This window comes from Clytia hemisphaerica, unplaced genomic scaffold, assembly GCF_902728285.1.
Source record: "Clytia hemisphaerica strain Z4C2 unplaced genomic scaffold, Clytia hemisphaerica genome assembly, whole genome shotgun sequence".
Taxonomy (NCBI): Eukaryota; Metazoa; Cnidaria; class Hydrozoa; order Leptothecata; family Clytiidae; genus Clytia; species Clytia hemisphaerica.
In genome coordinates, this window is record NW_027103968.1 from 2262806 (window position 1) to 2281977 (window position 19172).

Here is a 19172-nt window from a genome sequence, read left to right on the forward strand (position 1 = left end):
ATTGCCGGGGGGGTCGGAAATTGTACTTCTGAAAACCCAAAAGTAAGTTAAATAAGGCTAAAATCAGGCTATTTAGAGCAATATAAGGGGCCTTCTCTTTGACAACTGAAAATGTTTTTAAAAATTAATAAGCGGGGGGTCCTAAATGTTAAGGTCCGGGGGGGGTTGGAAAATTTTCGAAAAATTAACAAGCAAGGGGGCCCATTTATTTGGCACCTAAGAGTATGATCCTTAATTTATTCATTCAAAATCTATTTATTTCAGTCCAAGGGTTACTGTACCTATTAGTAAATTTGTCTGTTTTTTAGCCTCCAAAAAACTACTGTAGATCGGCAAAAATTTCCTCTGATAATTTCGGTTCACTTTACTCTGAACGAGTTTCAAGTAAAAATATACTTTAGACCGCTACAAAAAAGAATTTGAAAGAGAAATATTTAAAAGTTTTAATTGGCCAAAAAAAAATAGCAAAAAAAAAAGCAGAATTAGACAGAATCGCAAATTCTCTCTGCGTTTCAATTTTTTCAAAGCGTTTATTGAGAGTTTTTGAGAGAAAAAGAACGAAAATGAAAAAAAAATTGTTCGCTTCAATTCAACACAGTAACAATTCAACCAAAAATTATGCAATATGATTGGCTTACAGTATTATAAAATTCGACCAATCAGAGCGTTTGAAAATAACAACATAAACCAATATGGCTTTTTAAATTTTCCGACAAGAGAGAGATTCTCGTTGTTTTTTATATCATGCAAACAATAAAACAATAAAAATGTAATCATTTAGAACAATAACAGGCGAGTCATTATATTTCTTTTGTTTTAAAAAAATATCTTTTTTTTTGCTATCCGTGCTTTATGTTGAGCCTCTCTCGGGATATATTATTTTTTAAATGACCTATTGGAGTTGATAGGTGATATCTCAGTCACTTTTCCATTCATTTAAAGAGTGTTAAGCTTGTTAGCACGTTTGGTTTGATATTTTTCATATGGCTTATTTTTCGTGGAATTTGAATTTTTTTTTATATCTGCTTGTTAAGTTATTTTTTTTGTCACACTTTAGTCTAAGCTGTGAATAACTTTAATTAATTTGATTATCGTAATTTTTGTTGAGTTTTTGATTAGCCAAAAATGATTTTTAAGGGGGGTAGGAAAAATCACAACAAAATATTCCAAAGTGTCTGTGTAGCGAGGAGATCTACTATTCGCTAGCCCATCCAATCCTAAGCACTTCTTTAGACTTTAGACTCCCAAAATCTCATGTCGAAATTCCGTACTTTTTGTCATCGACTCTATCAATTTATAAATTTTATGAAGAACTAATACTATTCTTATTTTACCATTAATATCCAGATAGTTGCTAAATGTGTTAAATTGCGAAATTTTCTTTCCCAATTGCGTTAGAAGCATAATTTTTTTCCTCTGACGTTTTTGACACTTTTATCAGCATTTCCTGATGCATTTCTAGTTCCCTTACGTAAAATTGCACATCAATGTCTTCATTTTAATAAGCCTCTGTACCTATTTCATATTTAACTTGTTAAAATGTTATCACATAAAATTGCTTTCCTCAATTTTTATTATACCTTCTTTGTTCTGAATTTTTCTTTTGTTATGCTAACTTTTTTTCGTGGCACAAAAAAAGATGCTGAATTTTACATTGTTTTCTTTTCTTCTCTCTCTGTTTCTTTAATTTTGCTTATTGAGCCGAGGTGTGAAAATTTCTCATACTTTGAGGCATACTTAAATGGCCTCGAACTGTCTTATCATCTGATCTATCTGATAGAAAGAGAGCGTGAAAAAAGCGTAAATTTTGATAACTAGAGAGAGCGTTAAATTTATTTTCAGTTTCAGTGTTCTACATTAGCTAAAAAATCGAAAGGTTCTGCAACGAATAAGAGTGCGAAAACTAAGTGGCTAGCAAAAGATAAAAATCTATTAACAAAATAATAATTATAATTCTTGGTGTCAATTTCATCAGGGGTTTTGTGTGAAAATCAGAGGTGTCAAAATGGAGCCCAACTATGGTGAGAATTTCGAACAACAACAAAATAAATTTGAAGAAAAGAAAATCGGACCTACTACAGAACTACAAGATGATCCTTCCAAGGAGGAATACTACATCCCACCACCACCACCACCACCACCATCAACGACCCCTACTACAGGCCAGTACCAACTGAATGTGATACAGTCATCAGGAAGCCTCCCACAGCCCGTTCCGCCCACGCAACAGACCCATCCTGAATGCTCGCCTCCACCTCAAAATCTATGGAACCAACCGTCAAACAACTCCATCCCAAACTATTCTTATTATCCACCTACTGCACCATCTTTTTACTCGGCACCTGGCACTGGACCTGCGACTCAAGACCTACCACCGCCACCGCAGTTCAATAACCAATCATCAGAATATAACATGTATTATCCAGGTACAAGGTTTTTTATAAGAACAAATTATTAAGAACATAAGGCTTCGATGGAATATATGAATGTTAAGAACATGTTAAGAACATTTTTAGGCCTAAAACTCAAAAAGTTAAGAACATCCTAAGGCTTCAAAAATTTTGGATGTTCTTGTAAAAAAAGTGTACCTGGATAATTGATTCTATCATTTTAGCCTCAAATAGTTCTTTTTTAGTTTTTACCTTACACGTTTTTTTTATAAGAACAAACCATATAAGAACATAAGGCTTCGAGGCCCAAAAATTTAAGAACATTCTAAGAACATTCTAAGGCTTTGGAGACTTAAAAACATGCATTTTCTTAAGAAATTACATCAAAATGCTCAAAAAATGCTGAAAATAAGAACATTTTAAGAACATTTTTAGGCTTCAAATCCAAAAAACTAAGAACATCCGAAGGCTTCAAAAATTTTGGATGTTCTTATAAAAAAAACGTGTATGGATAATTGATTCTATCATTTTAGCCTCAAATACTTCTTTTTTAGTTTTTACCTTATTATTAATCGTCGCTTCGTTTCATATTCCAACTTCTTTTCATACATTTCTTAGTTATTTAGGGAAAAAACGTGTAATAATACTGTTTCAGTCTTACTTTGTACTGACATTGATTCACTTTTCAACACTTTTCAACTGATTTCTTTGGAATATTTTTACTGAAAGTTAATTTTTTAATTTTTTTATATATCCAGCTTTGTCGCCATCAACTGGACCTTCAACTTTCGGCCCCGGCGGTGCAATGCCACCAGCACAATATTTAGATTACGGTAAACACTGCAATGTTGACGATGATGATGAGAATCGACCTGTGGTGACGTTGGAGAATAAATCTTTATGGCAAGAATTTCATGAAGTTGGTACAGAAATGATCATCACTAAAACTGGAAGGTAGCTATTGCTTTTTTTGAAAGAACATCCTAAACTTCTGAAGCCTTTAGATGTTCTTAACTTTTGAGTTTTCGGTCTAAAATTTTTCTTAATTTGACCATTTTAAAAGTCTTTTTGTTTGCAATTTCCCAAGAAATCGGGTGTCTTAGAGTCTACAAAGCCTTAAAATATTCTTAACCTGTTCCTAATATTTTCGCCATCTAAGCCTTAGGTTCTTATGTAGTTTGTTCTTATAAAAAACGTGTATACACTTTGAGGTACCTATAAATTCGCATCTGCTTACAATTCACTATCTCCAGGATGGTAACGATAGAATCACGCTTTCTATTGAAATTAATAGAAATTTGCATTTCTTTTGTGAGAGATTATTAGTCATCTTTGTTTAGATAATGACATGAAAATTTGCTTTAAAAATCAACATGTGTTTTCTATAGCGAAAGTGTGGTGTTTGTCTCGAGTGCTTTTAGAAAGAAAATTTTCCTTCGATATGCTTTTTCATCTGAATCGTGAATAATTACCGATAATTATCTCTAAATTAATTATTTTTATTGTTGTCTGAAAATTTTATTTAATCGCAACATGCCGTACATTAGATACGGTCAGTTCTTTTGGCTCTCTCTCTTATTTCTCTTTTCCAATCTTCCGCGAGGAGTTTAAACTATCCGACAATAGGGACCGCTAAACGTGTTTTGATTGGAATTTCAAAGAAAAAACCACTAACTGCCAAAGATTTTTCTAATGACTTTTCAAAAAAAGAACAGATTTAATTTTTTTTCGAAAAAATATTCATCCTAAAATTAATTTAAGAAGGTTTTCCTTTTAATCATTTAAATCACTTGTGTCTTTTCTTTTAAAACTTCATTGTGAAATAAAAATGATTTTAAACCGTAAAAAATCCAACCTGTTCTTTAGAATTAAAAGATAAAAGATTTCAAAAGAATTTTAACACTATTTTTATCTACTCTAATCCTAATGTTCTTATTTATAGGGAAAATGTGTGCTATTAATTGAGTTAAAGATAAATCATACCATAGTGTTCTTAAATTACTCTTAATTATGGTGATTTTAGCTTGATTATTGTGATTAATATATAACTTGTTTCAATAAAAAGGTATTATAAGAAAGGGGGGCTCAGGGGATTTCGGTCGGATTAAGTACGAGGAGGTGTAATGTCTGTTCAATCGATCTTTCAGTTGTCTTAATTACACCCCCTTCTCACAGACCCACTGGGACCCCTTCCTACTGGAAAATTATTTTTATTTATTTTTACCCTCACTGGCTGAAAAAGTCCTAACGGGTCTGTGAGAAGGAGGTGTATTATTCTCAAAATCACCTTAAGCATTCTCGATGTACTTTTGGACCTACCTCCGGGTACCCCGGTGGAGGTTCTATAAATTAACCCATGTCCGTTCGTTCGTCCTTCCGTCTGTCTGTTACCAGCTTTTCTCAGGATTGGCTCATTAGTTTTTTCTGATTTTTTGCACAATGATGCAAAATAGCAATGCCCAGAACGTGACGGAGCCCGATTTTTGAGAAAAAATTTATTTGGGCAAATTTGGGCCAAAAACTACCTAAAAATAGGGTTTTTTGGACTTTGTGCAAAATCCTGTCATTACTTTTTTCTGATTTTTTGTACAAAGATGGAGGGCAAGATTCTCTAAAGAATGGCTGAAGTGGTTTTTCCCGGAAAATTCTTATTCGCCTTAAAAAACGGATTTTCGTATTTTGGGGGAAATTCCCTTTAACCAAATAAGAAAATATAGCTTTTCTCAATGTTGACTCATAATTTTTTTCTTATTTTTTGCACAATGATGCAAAACGGCAATGCCCAAAATGTGACGGAGCCAGATTTTTAAGGAAATTTTTTTTGGGCAAATTTGGGCCAAAAACAGCTTAAAAGGTTTTTTGGGCCTGAATGGTTTAAGTGATTTTCGTATTTGGGGAAATTCCTTTTTACCATTTTACATTATTCAACACACAAGCTTTATTTTTCCATTCTAAATTTTTGTACAATTATTGTCACTTTTTTCTTATTTTCATCTGATGTTAATCATTAGGTAGGTCCATTCAGCATGTTGCTTGTTTCTTTTTGCTCGAAAGTTATTTTTTCTTTTTGCTCGAAAGTTATTTTTTTTCTTAATGAATCGAAGTCGAAATGAATCATGGGTAATCAGGACAACAACGCTCTTATAATGCCTTTCTGTTAGTCTAATTTTTTGGATGTTTTGTGTCCAGTCAACGGCAAGTCGTTATGGGGGTGCAATCAGTCCTGATTACCCATGATTCATTTTGACTGTGTTGACCGAAATCTTCTTCGTATCTTTTTCAGGAGAATGTTTCCACCAATAAAGTTCCGCATATCAAACCTGGAACCTAAAACTAAATATATACTCATCATGGATATAATTCCTGCAGACGATTGTCGTTATAAATTCAGCAGGGGAGCGTGGCTTATCGCCGGAAAAGCCGACCCACCAATGCCTAAACGGATGTTCATTCATCCGGACGGACCGAACACCGGGAATCAGTGGATGTCGAAAAGTATTTCATTCAATAAAATGAAAGTCACCAATTGTGTTCAAGGAAAGAATGGATATGTAAGATTTCTCATTTTAATTCATTGTTTTGGAGTCTAATTCATGATATTCATAACGTAATGTTTTCTACGGAAATACCCCAGTTTTAGCAAGTAGTGGCAAGTTTGAACTAGACAAAAGTTGTATAAAATTTTCCACTACTGGCAAAAACCGGGGCTTTTCCGTAGAAGACAATACGTCGTGAATATTATGAATTGGAAAATACTAGTCTGAAGGTGGATTTTTTATGACATCATTTTAACCCGCGATAGCTGACTGTGTCTTTTTATTCCTACTAACTTATCTATAACTTTGATTGAAAAATTCTCACTATACAGCTAGATAAGACGTTGCTGATCTGCCCTGTGAAGATTATATAACGAGTTAATGTATTTGCACTTTGCAGGACGGTAAAGTGTCTGAAAACCCGCAGTTTTGACCCGAAAAATCGAAAACAATAAAAGTGTTGATTTACCATCGTCCTCAGTCAGTCAGGATGTAGTCAAGTCAGAACCTTACCGTCTCCGTTGCAGAAAAACACATACATAAACTCGGTTATATACCATTTCCGAACAGTATTCCTGTGGCTAAAACAAAAGACCTTATCGGAGTTTTTGATTTTTCTAGAAAAGCGATGTATTGTGGGATTGTTTTGGGAGTGTTACAATAGAATTCCCTCGAGGATTTCCTGAGAGATTTCTATTGTAATACTCCCGAAACAATCCCACAATGCATCGCTTTTTTTAGAAAAAAAACTCCGATTAGGTCAATTTTCACCGATATAGGAATGTTTTTATAGTATACGTTTGAGAACGAAGATTTGAAACTAATTTTGTTGAGTAACATTTTACTTCCGTCACAGTGTGTGCAACAAATTCTTCATATGACGTTTGTTTTCAGTATCTGAAACTGTAAATTATTGTGTAAAAGCTTTCAGCATTTTAAGTTTATCTAACAAAATCATAAAAATATGCTGTTAACCGTTAGATTCTCGCAGGCGTCCAAAATTAATGAAAAATTATTTGCCTGTAATTTTGTTAAAAGTTTTGTTTTTAAATACGAGTGAAATCCTTTGCTAAGCTTTTTCACATTGGATTGACATGGAAAAAAAGCATAATATAACAATAGACAGACATGTCCTGATATGAAATATGTGTCTGATATGCAACGGGAACAGTTATGTAAAAATAAAACCTTTAAAGCTGAGGCTATAGGAAAAATAGATTCAGACTTTTCAATTTTTCAGTTTTAAAATCAGAATTCAACTTAACCCAGTTCCTCTTCTCTTCTTTTTTCAGCCTATTTTGAATTCCATGCATAAATATCAACCTCGTTTCCATATCGCGAAAGTTGCAGACTTCTATAAAATGAACATGTCCAATCTGAAGACCTTTGTTTTCCGAGAAACCGAATTTTTGGCTGTCACCGCCTACCAAAATGAAAAGGTTTGATTAGATTCACTATCATTTAACTTGTGCCTTCGAGTATGTTTTATAAAACCCTGTGTCACCGAGCCTCACTGAGAAGTTGACTTTGATTTCATCCTCGTTAGAAATTCAATGTTTAAAAATGGCACTCCGAAACCATCTCATCGGATTTTTTAACCTTTGAACAATAGAATTTCCATCCCAATTATCCCCGTTGTGGAAAAAAGTTCCACCGAGGCAGTGAGACAGGGTTTTTTTATCTAGCTCTGGGGACAGTACACTCCTTTTTTATAAGAACCAGTAAGTTTTTGTTCATATTTCTAGGCTTTATACTTTACCTGACAAGGGTAAAAATTCTGACATGTCAGATTTAGGATTGTTCTTAATTAGCTCTTATTTTTGTTGTATTTTAGCCTTATTCTCCTTATTATACTATTTTTACAAAATAAATTAAATAAAAAAAAATTTAATCTTACAATTCATAAAAGAGCCTACAGTTCTATCAAAATATACACGTTTTTTTTTATAAGAACGTCAAAAATTTTCGAAGCCTTCGGATGTTCTTAGTTTTTTGGATTCGAAGCCTAAAAAGGTTCTTAAAATGTTCTTATTTTCAGCATTTTTTGAGCATTTTGATGTAATTTCTTAAGAAAATGCATGTTTTTAAGTCTCCAAAGCCTTAGAATGTTCTTAGAATGTTCTTAAATTTTTGGGCCTCGAACCGTTCTGATATAGTTTGTTCTTATAAAAAAAAAACGTGTATCAAGAAATTTTAAGTTTTCCCTTACCAAAAAAAATGCATTTTCAATTCTCACACCACTTTTGACACTACCTTTCAGGTGACAAAACTGAAGATCAAATACAATCCATTCGCCAAAGGTTTCCGTGAGGATGGAGCTGCTGGTAAACGTATTTCAAGGTATCTATCTAACTTTGTTTCGATTTCCAATGGTCAAACCTTAAAAAAAACGGCTTTTCACGAATTTGTATTTTCTATATTCCATTATTTCCTAAAATTTACAGTGAGGTTTGGAAGATTTTCGAAAGAATGGTCACATCGTGGTTCTTTTACTGAAACGTTTACTCATAGTGTCCTTCAGGGTCTCTCCCCCCCCCCATGCCTAGAATGAAAATTTTCCATTCCCCCCCCCTCATTTTTTCCCACCCTGCCTCCAAAAATTTTTCTGCCCCCCCCCATCCAAGCAAAAAATTAAAAAGCAGTAATTTGATGAACTTAACGCTTATTGTTTTCCCTAAGGTAGTTCTAATTCAAGAATAAATGGAAAGGATGGTTGTTTTTAAACCATGATATTGATAAAACTAAGCATTATGCTATATCATCTCATAAAACCAGATGTTTTTCAATTTTGAATCGATTTTGGTGAGTCCCCCCCCCATGCCTAGAATGAAAATTTTCCATTCCCCCCCCCTCGTTTTCCCCCACCCTGGCTTCAAAAAATATTCTTTCCCCCCCTATACGTCCTTTTGACCTCAAAACCCATCCCCCTGAATCCAGGGGGGAGGATACTATGTTACTGTGATATCTGTATACATTGTATAATGTGTCTACGTTAGATGCCTTTTTTAGCGAAATACACGTTTTTTATAAGAACATCCAAATTTTTAAAGTCTTCAGATGTTCTTAACTTTTCGGGTTTCAAGCCTAAAAACGTTCTTAACATGTTCTTATTTTCAGCATTTTTTGAGTAATTTTGTCCATTTTCCTGAGAAAACAGGTGTTCTAGAGCCCACGAAGCCCTTAAATGTTCTTAACTTGTTCAAAAGATTTTGGCCACTGAAGCTTTATGTTCTTATATAGTTTTTCTTATAAAAAAACGTGTATTAATACCTCTTTAAAACAGACACGTTTTTCAGACACATTCCACTGTATTTTAAATCACTTTTCTTTAGAATCGAGAATAACGAGAGTGATGGTGAAGAAGAAAAATCAAGTTCGCATCAAAACAAGAAAACCAAATTCTCACCAACACCCAATGAATTGAAAGGAAAACACAAATTAGACGGTATGTATGCCTAATATTTTCATTTAGAGGATTACCACATGAAAAGTCCCTGAAAATTGTTAAAATTTGTAAGGCAAATTTATCTCTCTTTCTCTAGCTCAAATCTTCCACAATTCAGGGCCCACGCCATTCTAATGAGGCGCAACCAAGAATTTTCACATTGCAAAAAAGTGGGGAGGCCCTGTCCCCCCTCCCCGGTGGCGTGGGCCCTGCAATTGGTTAAAACCGAGGTGTTCTGTAGAAAACATTACGTCATGAATTACTATAAACAATATTCCAGAAGAAGATTTTAATCTATTAGCCTATTTCATAGGGTTTGTGTTTTTAGTACATTATATATTTTCTACGTCAATGCAGTAATCAACTTTTTATGGTTGAACACTCCTTTGCGAATGGAGATTGAAAGTTTTACAAAGGCAACAACAATAGAGAAAAGAGAACCAGCAGAATTTTTTTTCAACACCTTTCTCGAAGGGAAATCTGTATAGATTTGTGCATTTTTGCCCTGAAACTGGAATTGAATAGTAAAATGAAACTGATGCAAAAATCCTATGAAATAAGTTTATTTTACCATATTTTATCTCTATAGAATCACCAGAATCAGGAATTTCCAGTTTAAATTCCACTCCAAGCAAGATGCGTTTCAAAGATACTATTTCACCTCCAACACATATATCGTCTTACGAAAGTCACATCAAATCACGACGTTTCCTTTCCCCGACAGCCATGTTTACTTCATCACGTGATCAATTCTTCTCGTCACGTGATTTTTCACCACGTGACGAGTTCCGATATCATTATAACCCGGTCGCATCGCCTTCCCCATCCCCGAGTTTCGAAAATTATCTCCCACAAAACACTTCAGCGAATTCAGTATTACCAATGGTCCTACCCGGATCTATTTATTCGTCCGGAAATCCTCAAAATACAGTGAATACACCCGGTACTGAATATAATAACGGGGCGAGTTTCCACGATCACGTAGGAGCAGGACAATCGCTTAAAAAACAATTACAACTCAATACGGAACTTTTATCGAGTACTTCTTCTCAATGGCAGAATTTTGGCAGTTATACCACACCAACTACCAATGTCGGATCACCTTATACACAAAACAATTATTTTTCATCGACCCCCAATTACGGACGGTATGGAAGCACCCCTCTTTGTAGACACGGGCTGGCGCATTGTGCAGTTTGCTCATATAGTAGCTCTATTTTAAATTCAGCTAATTTATAATGATTATTTTTGTTTCATTTCGATTTTCGTCTTTTTTGTTGTTGTGAATATTTTTCATTTTTGAATTTTTTGTAAAAAGAAACTTTTAAAAAGAGAGGCCAGAAATAGGACAAACACGTTTTTTTATAAGAACATCCAAAATCTTTGAAGCCTTGGGATGTTCTTAACTTTTTGAGATTCAAGCCTAAAAATGTTGATTAACATATTCTTATTTTCGCCATTTTTTGAGCGTTTTTGTCTATTTCCCTAAGAAATTCAGTATTTTAGAGTCCGCAAAGCCTTAAAATGTTCTTAACATTTTGGTCATCGAAGTCTTAGGTTCTTATATAGTTTGTTCTTATAAAAAAACGTGTATTAGTAATTTGCAACTTGGCGACGCTAGATAAAGATAGCCTTAAGTTATGTTTCAAAGATTTTAACTTGCAAGCTCTTTCAATACTGTGAAAAAGTCCTGTAAAAGTCGATGCTTCTTGTTGTTAGAATTTGCTGATGAAGTTTGCAAAGAATATTTGCTAATAGTGAAGTTAAGTATAAATAGGGAGTTAAATGTATCAGAGGATATCGATGCAAAACAAAGTCGATAGTTGATGTACGCCTCTATATTGCCTTTGCTCACCTAAACAGACGACGGTATTTTGATGTTTTTACCTTCTTCTGGACCGCGATTTTGGTGACATGTCAACTTTACTTTATATCGTCTTCTTCGATTTACATAACTTTGCTAATAGATAAATCACGAACGAGGACGGACGAATTTCCACTAGCCTTCATTCACAGTAATGAACTTTTTCTACAGGCTAAGCAGAAAGCAAGATAGACTTACCTCGCGTAGTATGTCCGCTTTGTGATTTTTCTATCGATACTTTAACATCGCCAATGTAATGTTTTTAAAGGAGAGCGAATACAAGTGAGATAAATTCTGTTATGAAAATGTACCAAAACCATGATAAATAAAGTCTTAACGAAATACGCTTGCGTCAATTTTTTTTGTTGCGTTCTCATTGTATGACTTCATTTTTAATGTTTTTTTAATTGAACTTTAATTTACTTTAAATCTTTTGTTCATAATTTATTTCAAAATATACGATAATTTTATTTTTTATTTATCCATTTTGTGACCTTTTGGACACCTTTTTTTATTAAATACAATTTTAAAATTTACATATCACTAGAATTTGGGCTGTATATTATATCTTTAAAATTTTCAATAAAATCTTTTTTCTGAAATTATTCAATTTTTTTTTTCTTTTTCGTTTACGTCATCCACACACTTAGAATTTGGTCGACTTTTTCTACGTTTTTTTTACACCCCTAGACAAGTAAGTAAGTCAAATACAAAGTCTTTGGTCAATTTATCTATTATACCTCAAATTTTAATAATTACAATATCTGCTTTCTAAATATCATAACTTTATTTCATTTAGGAGACTTAAGACGTCGGAAACTTCAACCCCCCCCCCTACTCTCCAAATAAACGTACTTGCCGGGGGGTTGGAAATTTTACATGCAAAAACCCATAAATAAGTTAAATATAGGCTAAAATCATGTTTAGAGCAGGATAAGGGACCTTCTCTTTGAAAGCTGAAAAAATAATAAACGAGGGGTGGAAGATTTTCGAAATGATGTGCATAACTTTAGTCCAAATTTCATGTTTCTACCTTTAGCCAAGCTGGAGTTATTTAAAAAACAAGTTTTTGCTGACGTCAGCACCTTTTGGTTTTTACGTTTTTTCGCGAAAATAAGGGCGTAAACAATTAGGTAACACCCCTACAGTGAAACTTCATCATGGTATCCTTCGTAGTAAATCATTGGTTTGCTCATTTTCTGCCGGCTAATGGTCTTCAAAAATTATGGTAATTTTAAGGTTTTTGAGACATGCCATAACTTACCAGAGGGACTGATAAAGGTGAAAAAAGGTACTCTTTTTGAGCTTAATTTTAGGGGGGTTGGTGGTAAGAAGAAAATCCATAATATTGGGTGGTCTATATTAAGTGATTTTCCCAAAAAATCCTTTGCGAATAATGAAGTTTTGGCACTTTTTCAGGAAAATTTCATGAAATGGTTTTTTTCCTAGTAGTAGTATCTGACCGAACATTTTAATGGGTTTCTTCATATTTCACTTTTATCGGCTGACTTTCTGAAGAACTACCCCCCAATCCGTATCCCGTATCCCGTATCCGCTTTAAGAGCTTTTTGCTTTATTAGTCCGCCAGGAATTCAAACCTCTTAATAACCGAAATAGCAGTAGGCGACTACCGATTCCCGGGGAGGACAAAATTCTAGGAGGGGCAGTTTTCCTGTCACAGCGCCTACCAAATATAATACGTCATATCTACCCGCCCATATCTTGTGCACTTATTTTTGCGCGGGGCTAGTCGGGTCCAGCTACTATGTTCAGGGGTGGAACCTCAAATAAAGCTGAACCCGACTAGATTACCGATTCTTTAAATAGGCCTTGATTGAGACTATCAATAATGGTGGACAACGGAGATTGGGGGAATTCCCATCGAATTCTCAGAATTCAAAATGGTAACAAAAATCATATGACGGAAACCAAAAAGGTAGATTGGTTGTTGTGTTGCTTGTTACATGTTGTTTGTATTACATTTCCTTTCTTGTAAGAAAATATTATTTTAAGGGGGATTTTCTGGTCTCCTCCATGTCTAACCCAACTATACCCTGAGTATCAGAGGCCAAGTTTTCAAAGAGAAAATATTAATTTATTTGCGCTGTGATACTCACGGTAGTCCATGTCATTTGACTATTTAATCAATCCTTGAGCGAAAGGAGTCCAGGTGGTGGTTGGGGTTGGGGGCTGATAGGTGGTAGGATCCACAAATTATATAATCAATAATTGGAACAGATCCATAAGAGGATCTAAATAAGACCACAAAGGATCAATACTCAAGGTGTTTTATCCTGTGATTATTTTATCAATTATTCTAGGATCTAACCAGATGGTGTCAATCGAATGAAAATTGCAATCAAACTAATTGAATGTAAACGTTACTGTCTATAAGACTGCCCTTTCCTTTAAATCATTGCCAGTGTGAAAACGATGCAAAGTCCACGCCGAATTGTTATAATTTTAAATTGATATATACGCCAAAAACCAAAAACCCTGGGATATTTGATTTTCTCATACTAAAAAATTGCTCCAAATAAGTTTTATACCGTGAGATTGGGTCAGTCAGGACCTCTTTGGTCTTTTTTAACATTAGTTTGGATAGAATAAAAACATACCTGATCAACACACAACTTTCGTTTTTGGTTATGTAGGTTTTAAAATCCACAAGTAATGAACCTCTTATAGCTTTATCTCGATAAATCTGGTTGAAAACCTTCTGTCAGGTTTCATTCCGTACGTTTTTTATCCACGTGGTGAACAGGTTTCCCCGATTTCCCGATAATTAAAAATTGGAACTTTCCCGTGGATGCATTTGGGCGTACCCCCATGGCAAAATATTTTTCGTGAAAATTTACCGTATTCTAATGCTAATATAATCTAGATAGGATAAAATATTAAATTTGATTCTTTTTTTTTTTCATATTTCTAAATTTCAAGATAAAAAGAACTATGTACGAATTATTTTCTTTAACGGGCGTTTAATTTACATTGACATATTTAATGATGTCATAATCAATGCCGTGCATATTTCGTCAACATCATTTTCATTGGATAAATACCACTAAAATATACAAGTTAAGTAAACATAAATTTATCGCCCGCGAGCACAGCTTAGATAAGTGCACCTCTCTTATTCATTATCTAAGAATTGAAGCGGGCAGAGATTACCGCGCAGGGTGATAGCAGACAAAGGTTTTTTGAAGATATTTTCAGTTATAATCCAAGGTAGAACAAACGAAACATAGAAAGAAGGTTTTTTTTTGTGCTCTATACGATGATCGGTATTTTTTTTAATTCTATGTTTATATTTTTCTACCCAGCTCCGTTGCTATGTACGCGTGCCCTGTTGCTAAGACAGCTTTGCTTGAAATCGAAAGCGAAACCAAAATAATTTAGCACACACTGCCGTTTGTATAATATTGATGAAGTGAAATGAGGTCCTGACTGGATTGGGTAACTTGCATCAGTGGTGGCTAACATGCATAGCCCTCAAATGAATGACCTGGCTGGTCATTGAAATACAAAGTTAAATCAAAACAAAAATGGTAGAGTAAAGCTGCGAGCAGAGCTGCGTAGTTCATTTGTTTTGAAATTTTGCTGCTTTGATTGGTCAGTCATTTGATGGCTATGCAAGTTTTCCTCCACTGATGCAGGTTACCCGACTTCACGGTATTCTATTTACACTCTACGTCGTTATATGGTAGACGAGGGAGCAGCTTAGTAATCCTGGCATGAAGAAATTAGGCGTTAGGATGGCGGTGTGTTGGGTGGCTGTTTTGATCTTAAATATGGTAGAGACCAATGATGTTATCTTTAAAAACTGAATATATTGAACATAAAAGACATCTGTCTGAATAAATCCTACTTCCATATTATATTAAGTTGATCCTCGTGTGTTAACATATCAGTATAAGAGATTCATCCTTCATGTCTTGTTATGATCAGGCTTCCACTCATCCTTGCTGGAGAGAACAGGCTCTTATAAAAACACATGTCAGGGAGAAGAGCTCACTCAGGCCCATTCTTCCAGCAAGGACCCAAAGGAGGAGTGCACAGGGGGGGACAATGGAGATCAAGACTCTCCGACACAAACATGTGATCTCCATTGCAGAGTGCAAGATGGTAGACCTAGCTATCAATCATAAAATATAATATACATGTAACATCTAACAAGCTTACTATGTACATATTATAACACTTTCATATAACATATAATACATACAGAAGATACAATGATAAAACATAAAGATTTATAAAATCTATACCCAACAGGTGCTCCTCTCATCTTGAAAAGCTTTGACTTATGCCAATACTTTTCTATCCGCTCCTTACGCAAATACGCCAAAAGTAATTACTACCTCACTCCCAATATATTCGGCGTACTGTGTGCCACTTCCAGCCTGGAACTATTGCCCACCAAAGTTGGATCAGATTCAGATTGAGCCAGGCTCCAGCTCCAGCTGACAGAAAGTATGATTGATAAACTTGGTGGAGTTATCAAAACAAATTTGTTGTCAAAGAGATTTAACAGAAAGTAGTGAAAATACAGATCAGATATCAACAGTCCCATGTTTCGTCCCAAGTTAGAGCAGTTGACGGTACTATTTATGTTCATGTGCAATTGTTGTGATGCTGGAGTTGCAGCATACAATCCCGGACAAAAAGTTAGACTTTTCAAAAATGAATGAAAAATTTCAAAATAAGCTCTGAAAACCCATATTTACCAGCAGGGCCAATGTTGTTTTTATTGGATTTCGAGAGTTGAGTGACAAGTCTACAATCAGTGCCATAACATATTGGCAATTTTGGCAATTTTACCATTTTTCGAAAATTGAAGCTCGAGTGAGAATATCAATTTCGGGTTTTTAACTTGATTCCATCGAATATTTCGATCTGGGAGGAATTTATTGGTTTCTAGGCTATATTTTAAGCCAACCAGACCATTTTTGAACTTCTAGATCCCCAGCTCCTGAGGTCTTAACTCTTAAGTCTAGCGTTAAAACTCATAATTAAAACTCTACCCTTCCAATCTAATTTAGAAAGCTACCAAATTTTTTGTGGTTGTAAAATTTCGTGGGGAATTTCCCTTTTATGCCAAGTATTTTGGAACTGATTGTCGAAGCCAAATCCACTCGACATTGAAGGAAATTAATTTTTGCAAAGTCTTCAGGCCTTTTTTTGTCTGAGATTAAAGGTTCAATGAGTTTTGCACTCCAACTTTTTCGAAAAGACATCTAATTAGACCATATTCGATTACGGTAATTGTTTAATTCGATAATGGTTTAATCAATTATAAACAACTTTTCAGAGCTCTCTGGTACACCCACCACCTGTGTGTGGCTGAAGTTCACCCATTTTCAGTCATTTTCAAGTCATTTTCAGTCATTTTCAGTCATTTTCAGTCATTTTCTGTCATTTTCAATCATTTTCAATCATTTTCAGTCTAAAAATTACAAGGACTAAAGCCACAAGGATTGCTAGCAAGCCTGTATGTGTCTTCTGCCAAATAATCACTTGTGGTCCATTTGGGGAATTTCCCAAGTGTCTGTCAAAAGGGTTTTTTTTGGCACTATTGACTAATTTTTAAAAAGTCTACAGATAATTGTTGTCAATGATTATGGGCTGTCGCAAATACTGTACCCCATCAGAAAATCAGAAAAGAGCAAGCACACGAGAGGGAACAAATAGAGTAAATAGAATTGCAATTATTTGATTGCGTTCGATTGCGTTCGATTGACACCTTCTTGATTACATTTTGTCTTTGCAGCTCAATTTCATTGCATCTCATATTTACATTTTACATTTCTACTCACCCAAATCAGTTTTTGTTAAAATTATTCAAAAATTTTTGTAGATTGTTTTTTAGAAAAATAAAGGATTTGTACCAAGTAAAGACATTGTGAAACCTGATGTCATGGAGAATGATGGTGGAAACCAAAAGATAGAAGGAGGTAAAATAATTAAGGTTCACAGTGAATCGGAAATGCTATAATGGGCCGTCAACATAGTACGTACGCACTAAAATGTCGAAAATCGAGTACCCCTCTCCCCCTTAATGCGTACGTACTATGTGGACGGCCCCTAGGGTAAATGATAGGTTGTAGTTCTGCAAGCTTCTTCATATATTCATGTTCCACCTATCAGTAAAGAGACATTCCTTGGAACCATTCTTTAATTTCCTGAATGGATTTTCTTTTGCTCATTCGATAAAGAAGAATGTCTTCAGGGACTAAATGAAGTGAAAATTACATATTATATATTTTAAGATATCAAAATTTAATCGTTTGGAAAACCTTTTTCGATAAGACTATTATTACCACCAAAATATATATTACCTGTCTTAGTACTTTTAATTGACTGAAGTGGAAGTGGTGAAACAAATTCTTGTAGATTCAGGGAAATCAATGATTAAGTGACTTTTATCGATTGCTTTTTAGCAGAAAAAGTCGATGGTCGTCCTGGAAAAAAGAATAGCAAATCATCGAATACTGGAAACAAAGAAAATGACAACATCTTGAAAGCTGTTCGTGAATCCACTGATCCCGACTCTTACCCAAACAAACTCCCCGGTTATTTCCTTTTAATCAACAACGAAAATTTTTTGGGTAAATATAACCTTTTTTTAGTTTAGACTATTGGCAAATAAATCTTATTCAAAGCCACCACTTTTTGATTATCTGGTGAGAGTGTTACAACCTTCCAAGAGCGCTTAGAACCTAAGAGATACAGCACTACTTCCTTTATGCTTAAAAGATCCGGTCCCTTTACTATAACGTCTACTGCATTTTAAATCTTTCGAAATATTCTTTTTAATCTTTCCTCTATTCATAATTCTACAGAATTATAATCTTGCTCGAAATATATTGAGACTTTAGTGTATTTTAACGTTTTTCAGAATTAAGTTTGGGCATTAATTGTTATTTTGATACTTCCACTTTCTTTCACTGAATATTTTCGAGGGGTTCGGTGGCTTTTAGGCTATATTCCAAGCCTGATCGAAACAATTTTGAGCTTTTAAATCCTGAGATCCTGAGGTCCTAAGTCGTAAGTCTCATGTTAAAATTCAGAATTAAAATTCTACTTTCCAACTCTAGTTTAACGCGCTTAAAAATCATTTGTGGTGTTTAAAATTTCACAGGGAAATGCCCTTTGTCTCAAATATTTTGTGTGGGATTGTAGATAAACGAATTGACACTGATGACAGTTGAGAGACTAGGGTTGGCTCTGAGTGACACTCCTCCCTTTAAGCTGGGCCGGTCTCTTTACCATAAGGTTGTCTGCTATATTTTAAAGCCTGCTTTCGTGATTTTAATTTCTTTTCAACCTTTCCTTTAATTACCCATCCTACAGAAATGGACAAACGAACTGGCACAGATATAGACGCAAGGAGTATAACAGTTTTATTCCAAGATATGGGTTTTACTATAGAAGAGCACAAAGATTTGTTATCTTATAAAATGAGACAAGTTTTGCAAGAAGCAGGCGAAAGGAGTTATGCGAAATATTCCTGTCTTATCATTTGCATTTTAAGTCATGGCAAGGAAGGTGAAATATATGCTGTTGATGAAACAATTCCTGTTAAAGAGATAACACTGTGTTTTCATGGATCAAACCTAGCTGGGAAACCGAAGATCTTCCTTCTCCAAGCTTGCCAAGGTATATCTCTTTGCCTGTTATTTATTTTCTCCTTATTGAATAATTAACTTTCTTTCAAATTAAGGCCTTTTCGATCATATTAATTTATTTATTTTCACCCAACTTATCCTCAAATCCACAAATGGAGGCTTAGGTTTCGCTTCAAAGCCCTTGTCATTTGTCCCAAATTTTGAAGTTTATTTATCATGAGTTATGTAACAGACATGGCAATTTAAAAAAGAACACCAGGCTAACGAATAATACCACATTGACTTTCAAGCCCGCTAGACAGGAAACTC

General features: G+C 34.5%; 1 protein-coding gene across 1 annotated transcript; it reads left to right on the forward strand.

Annotated features, from left to right (window-relative positions):
* Positions 1-1738: 1738 nt before the first annotated feature.
* LOC136810568 (T-box transcription factor TBX2-like) lies at positions 1739-18941 on the forward strand. Its single transcript, XM_067067130.1, has 10 exons — positions 1739-2426; positions 3149-3344; positions 5674-5941; positions 7219-7365; positions 8187-8266; positions 9259-9371; positions 9961-10607; positions 17105-17189; positions 17676-17843; positions 18589-18941. Exons 1-10 carry the CDS (start codon positions 2006-2008, stop codon positions 18939-18941), a joined length of 2478 nt encoding a protein of 825 aa, XP_066923231.1. The 5' UTR covers positions 1739-2005.
* The last annotated feature ends 231 nt before the right edge of the window (positions 18942-19172 follow it).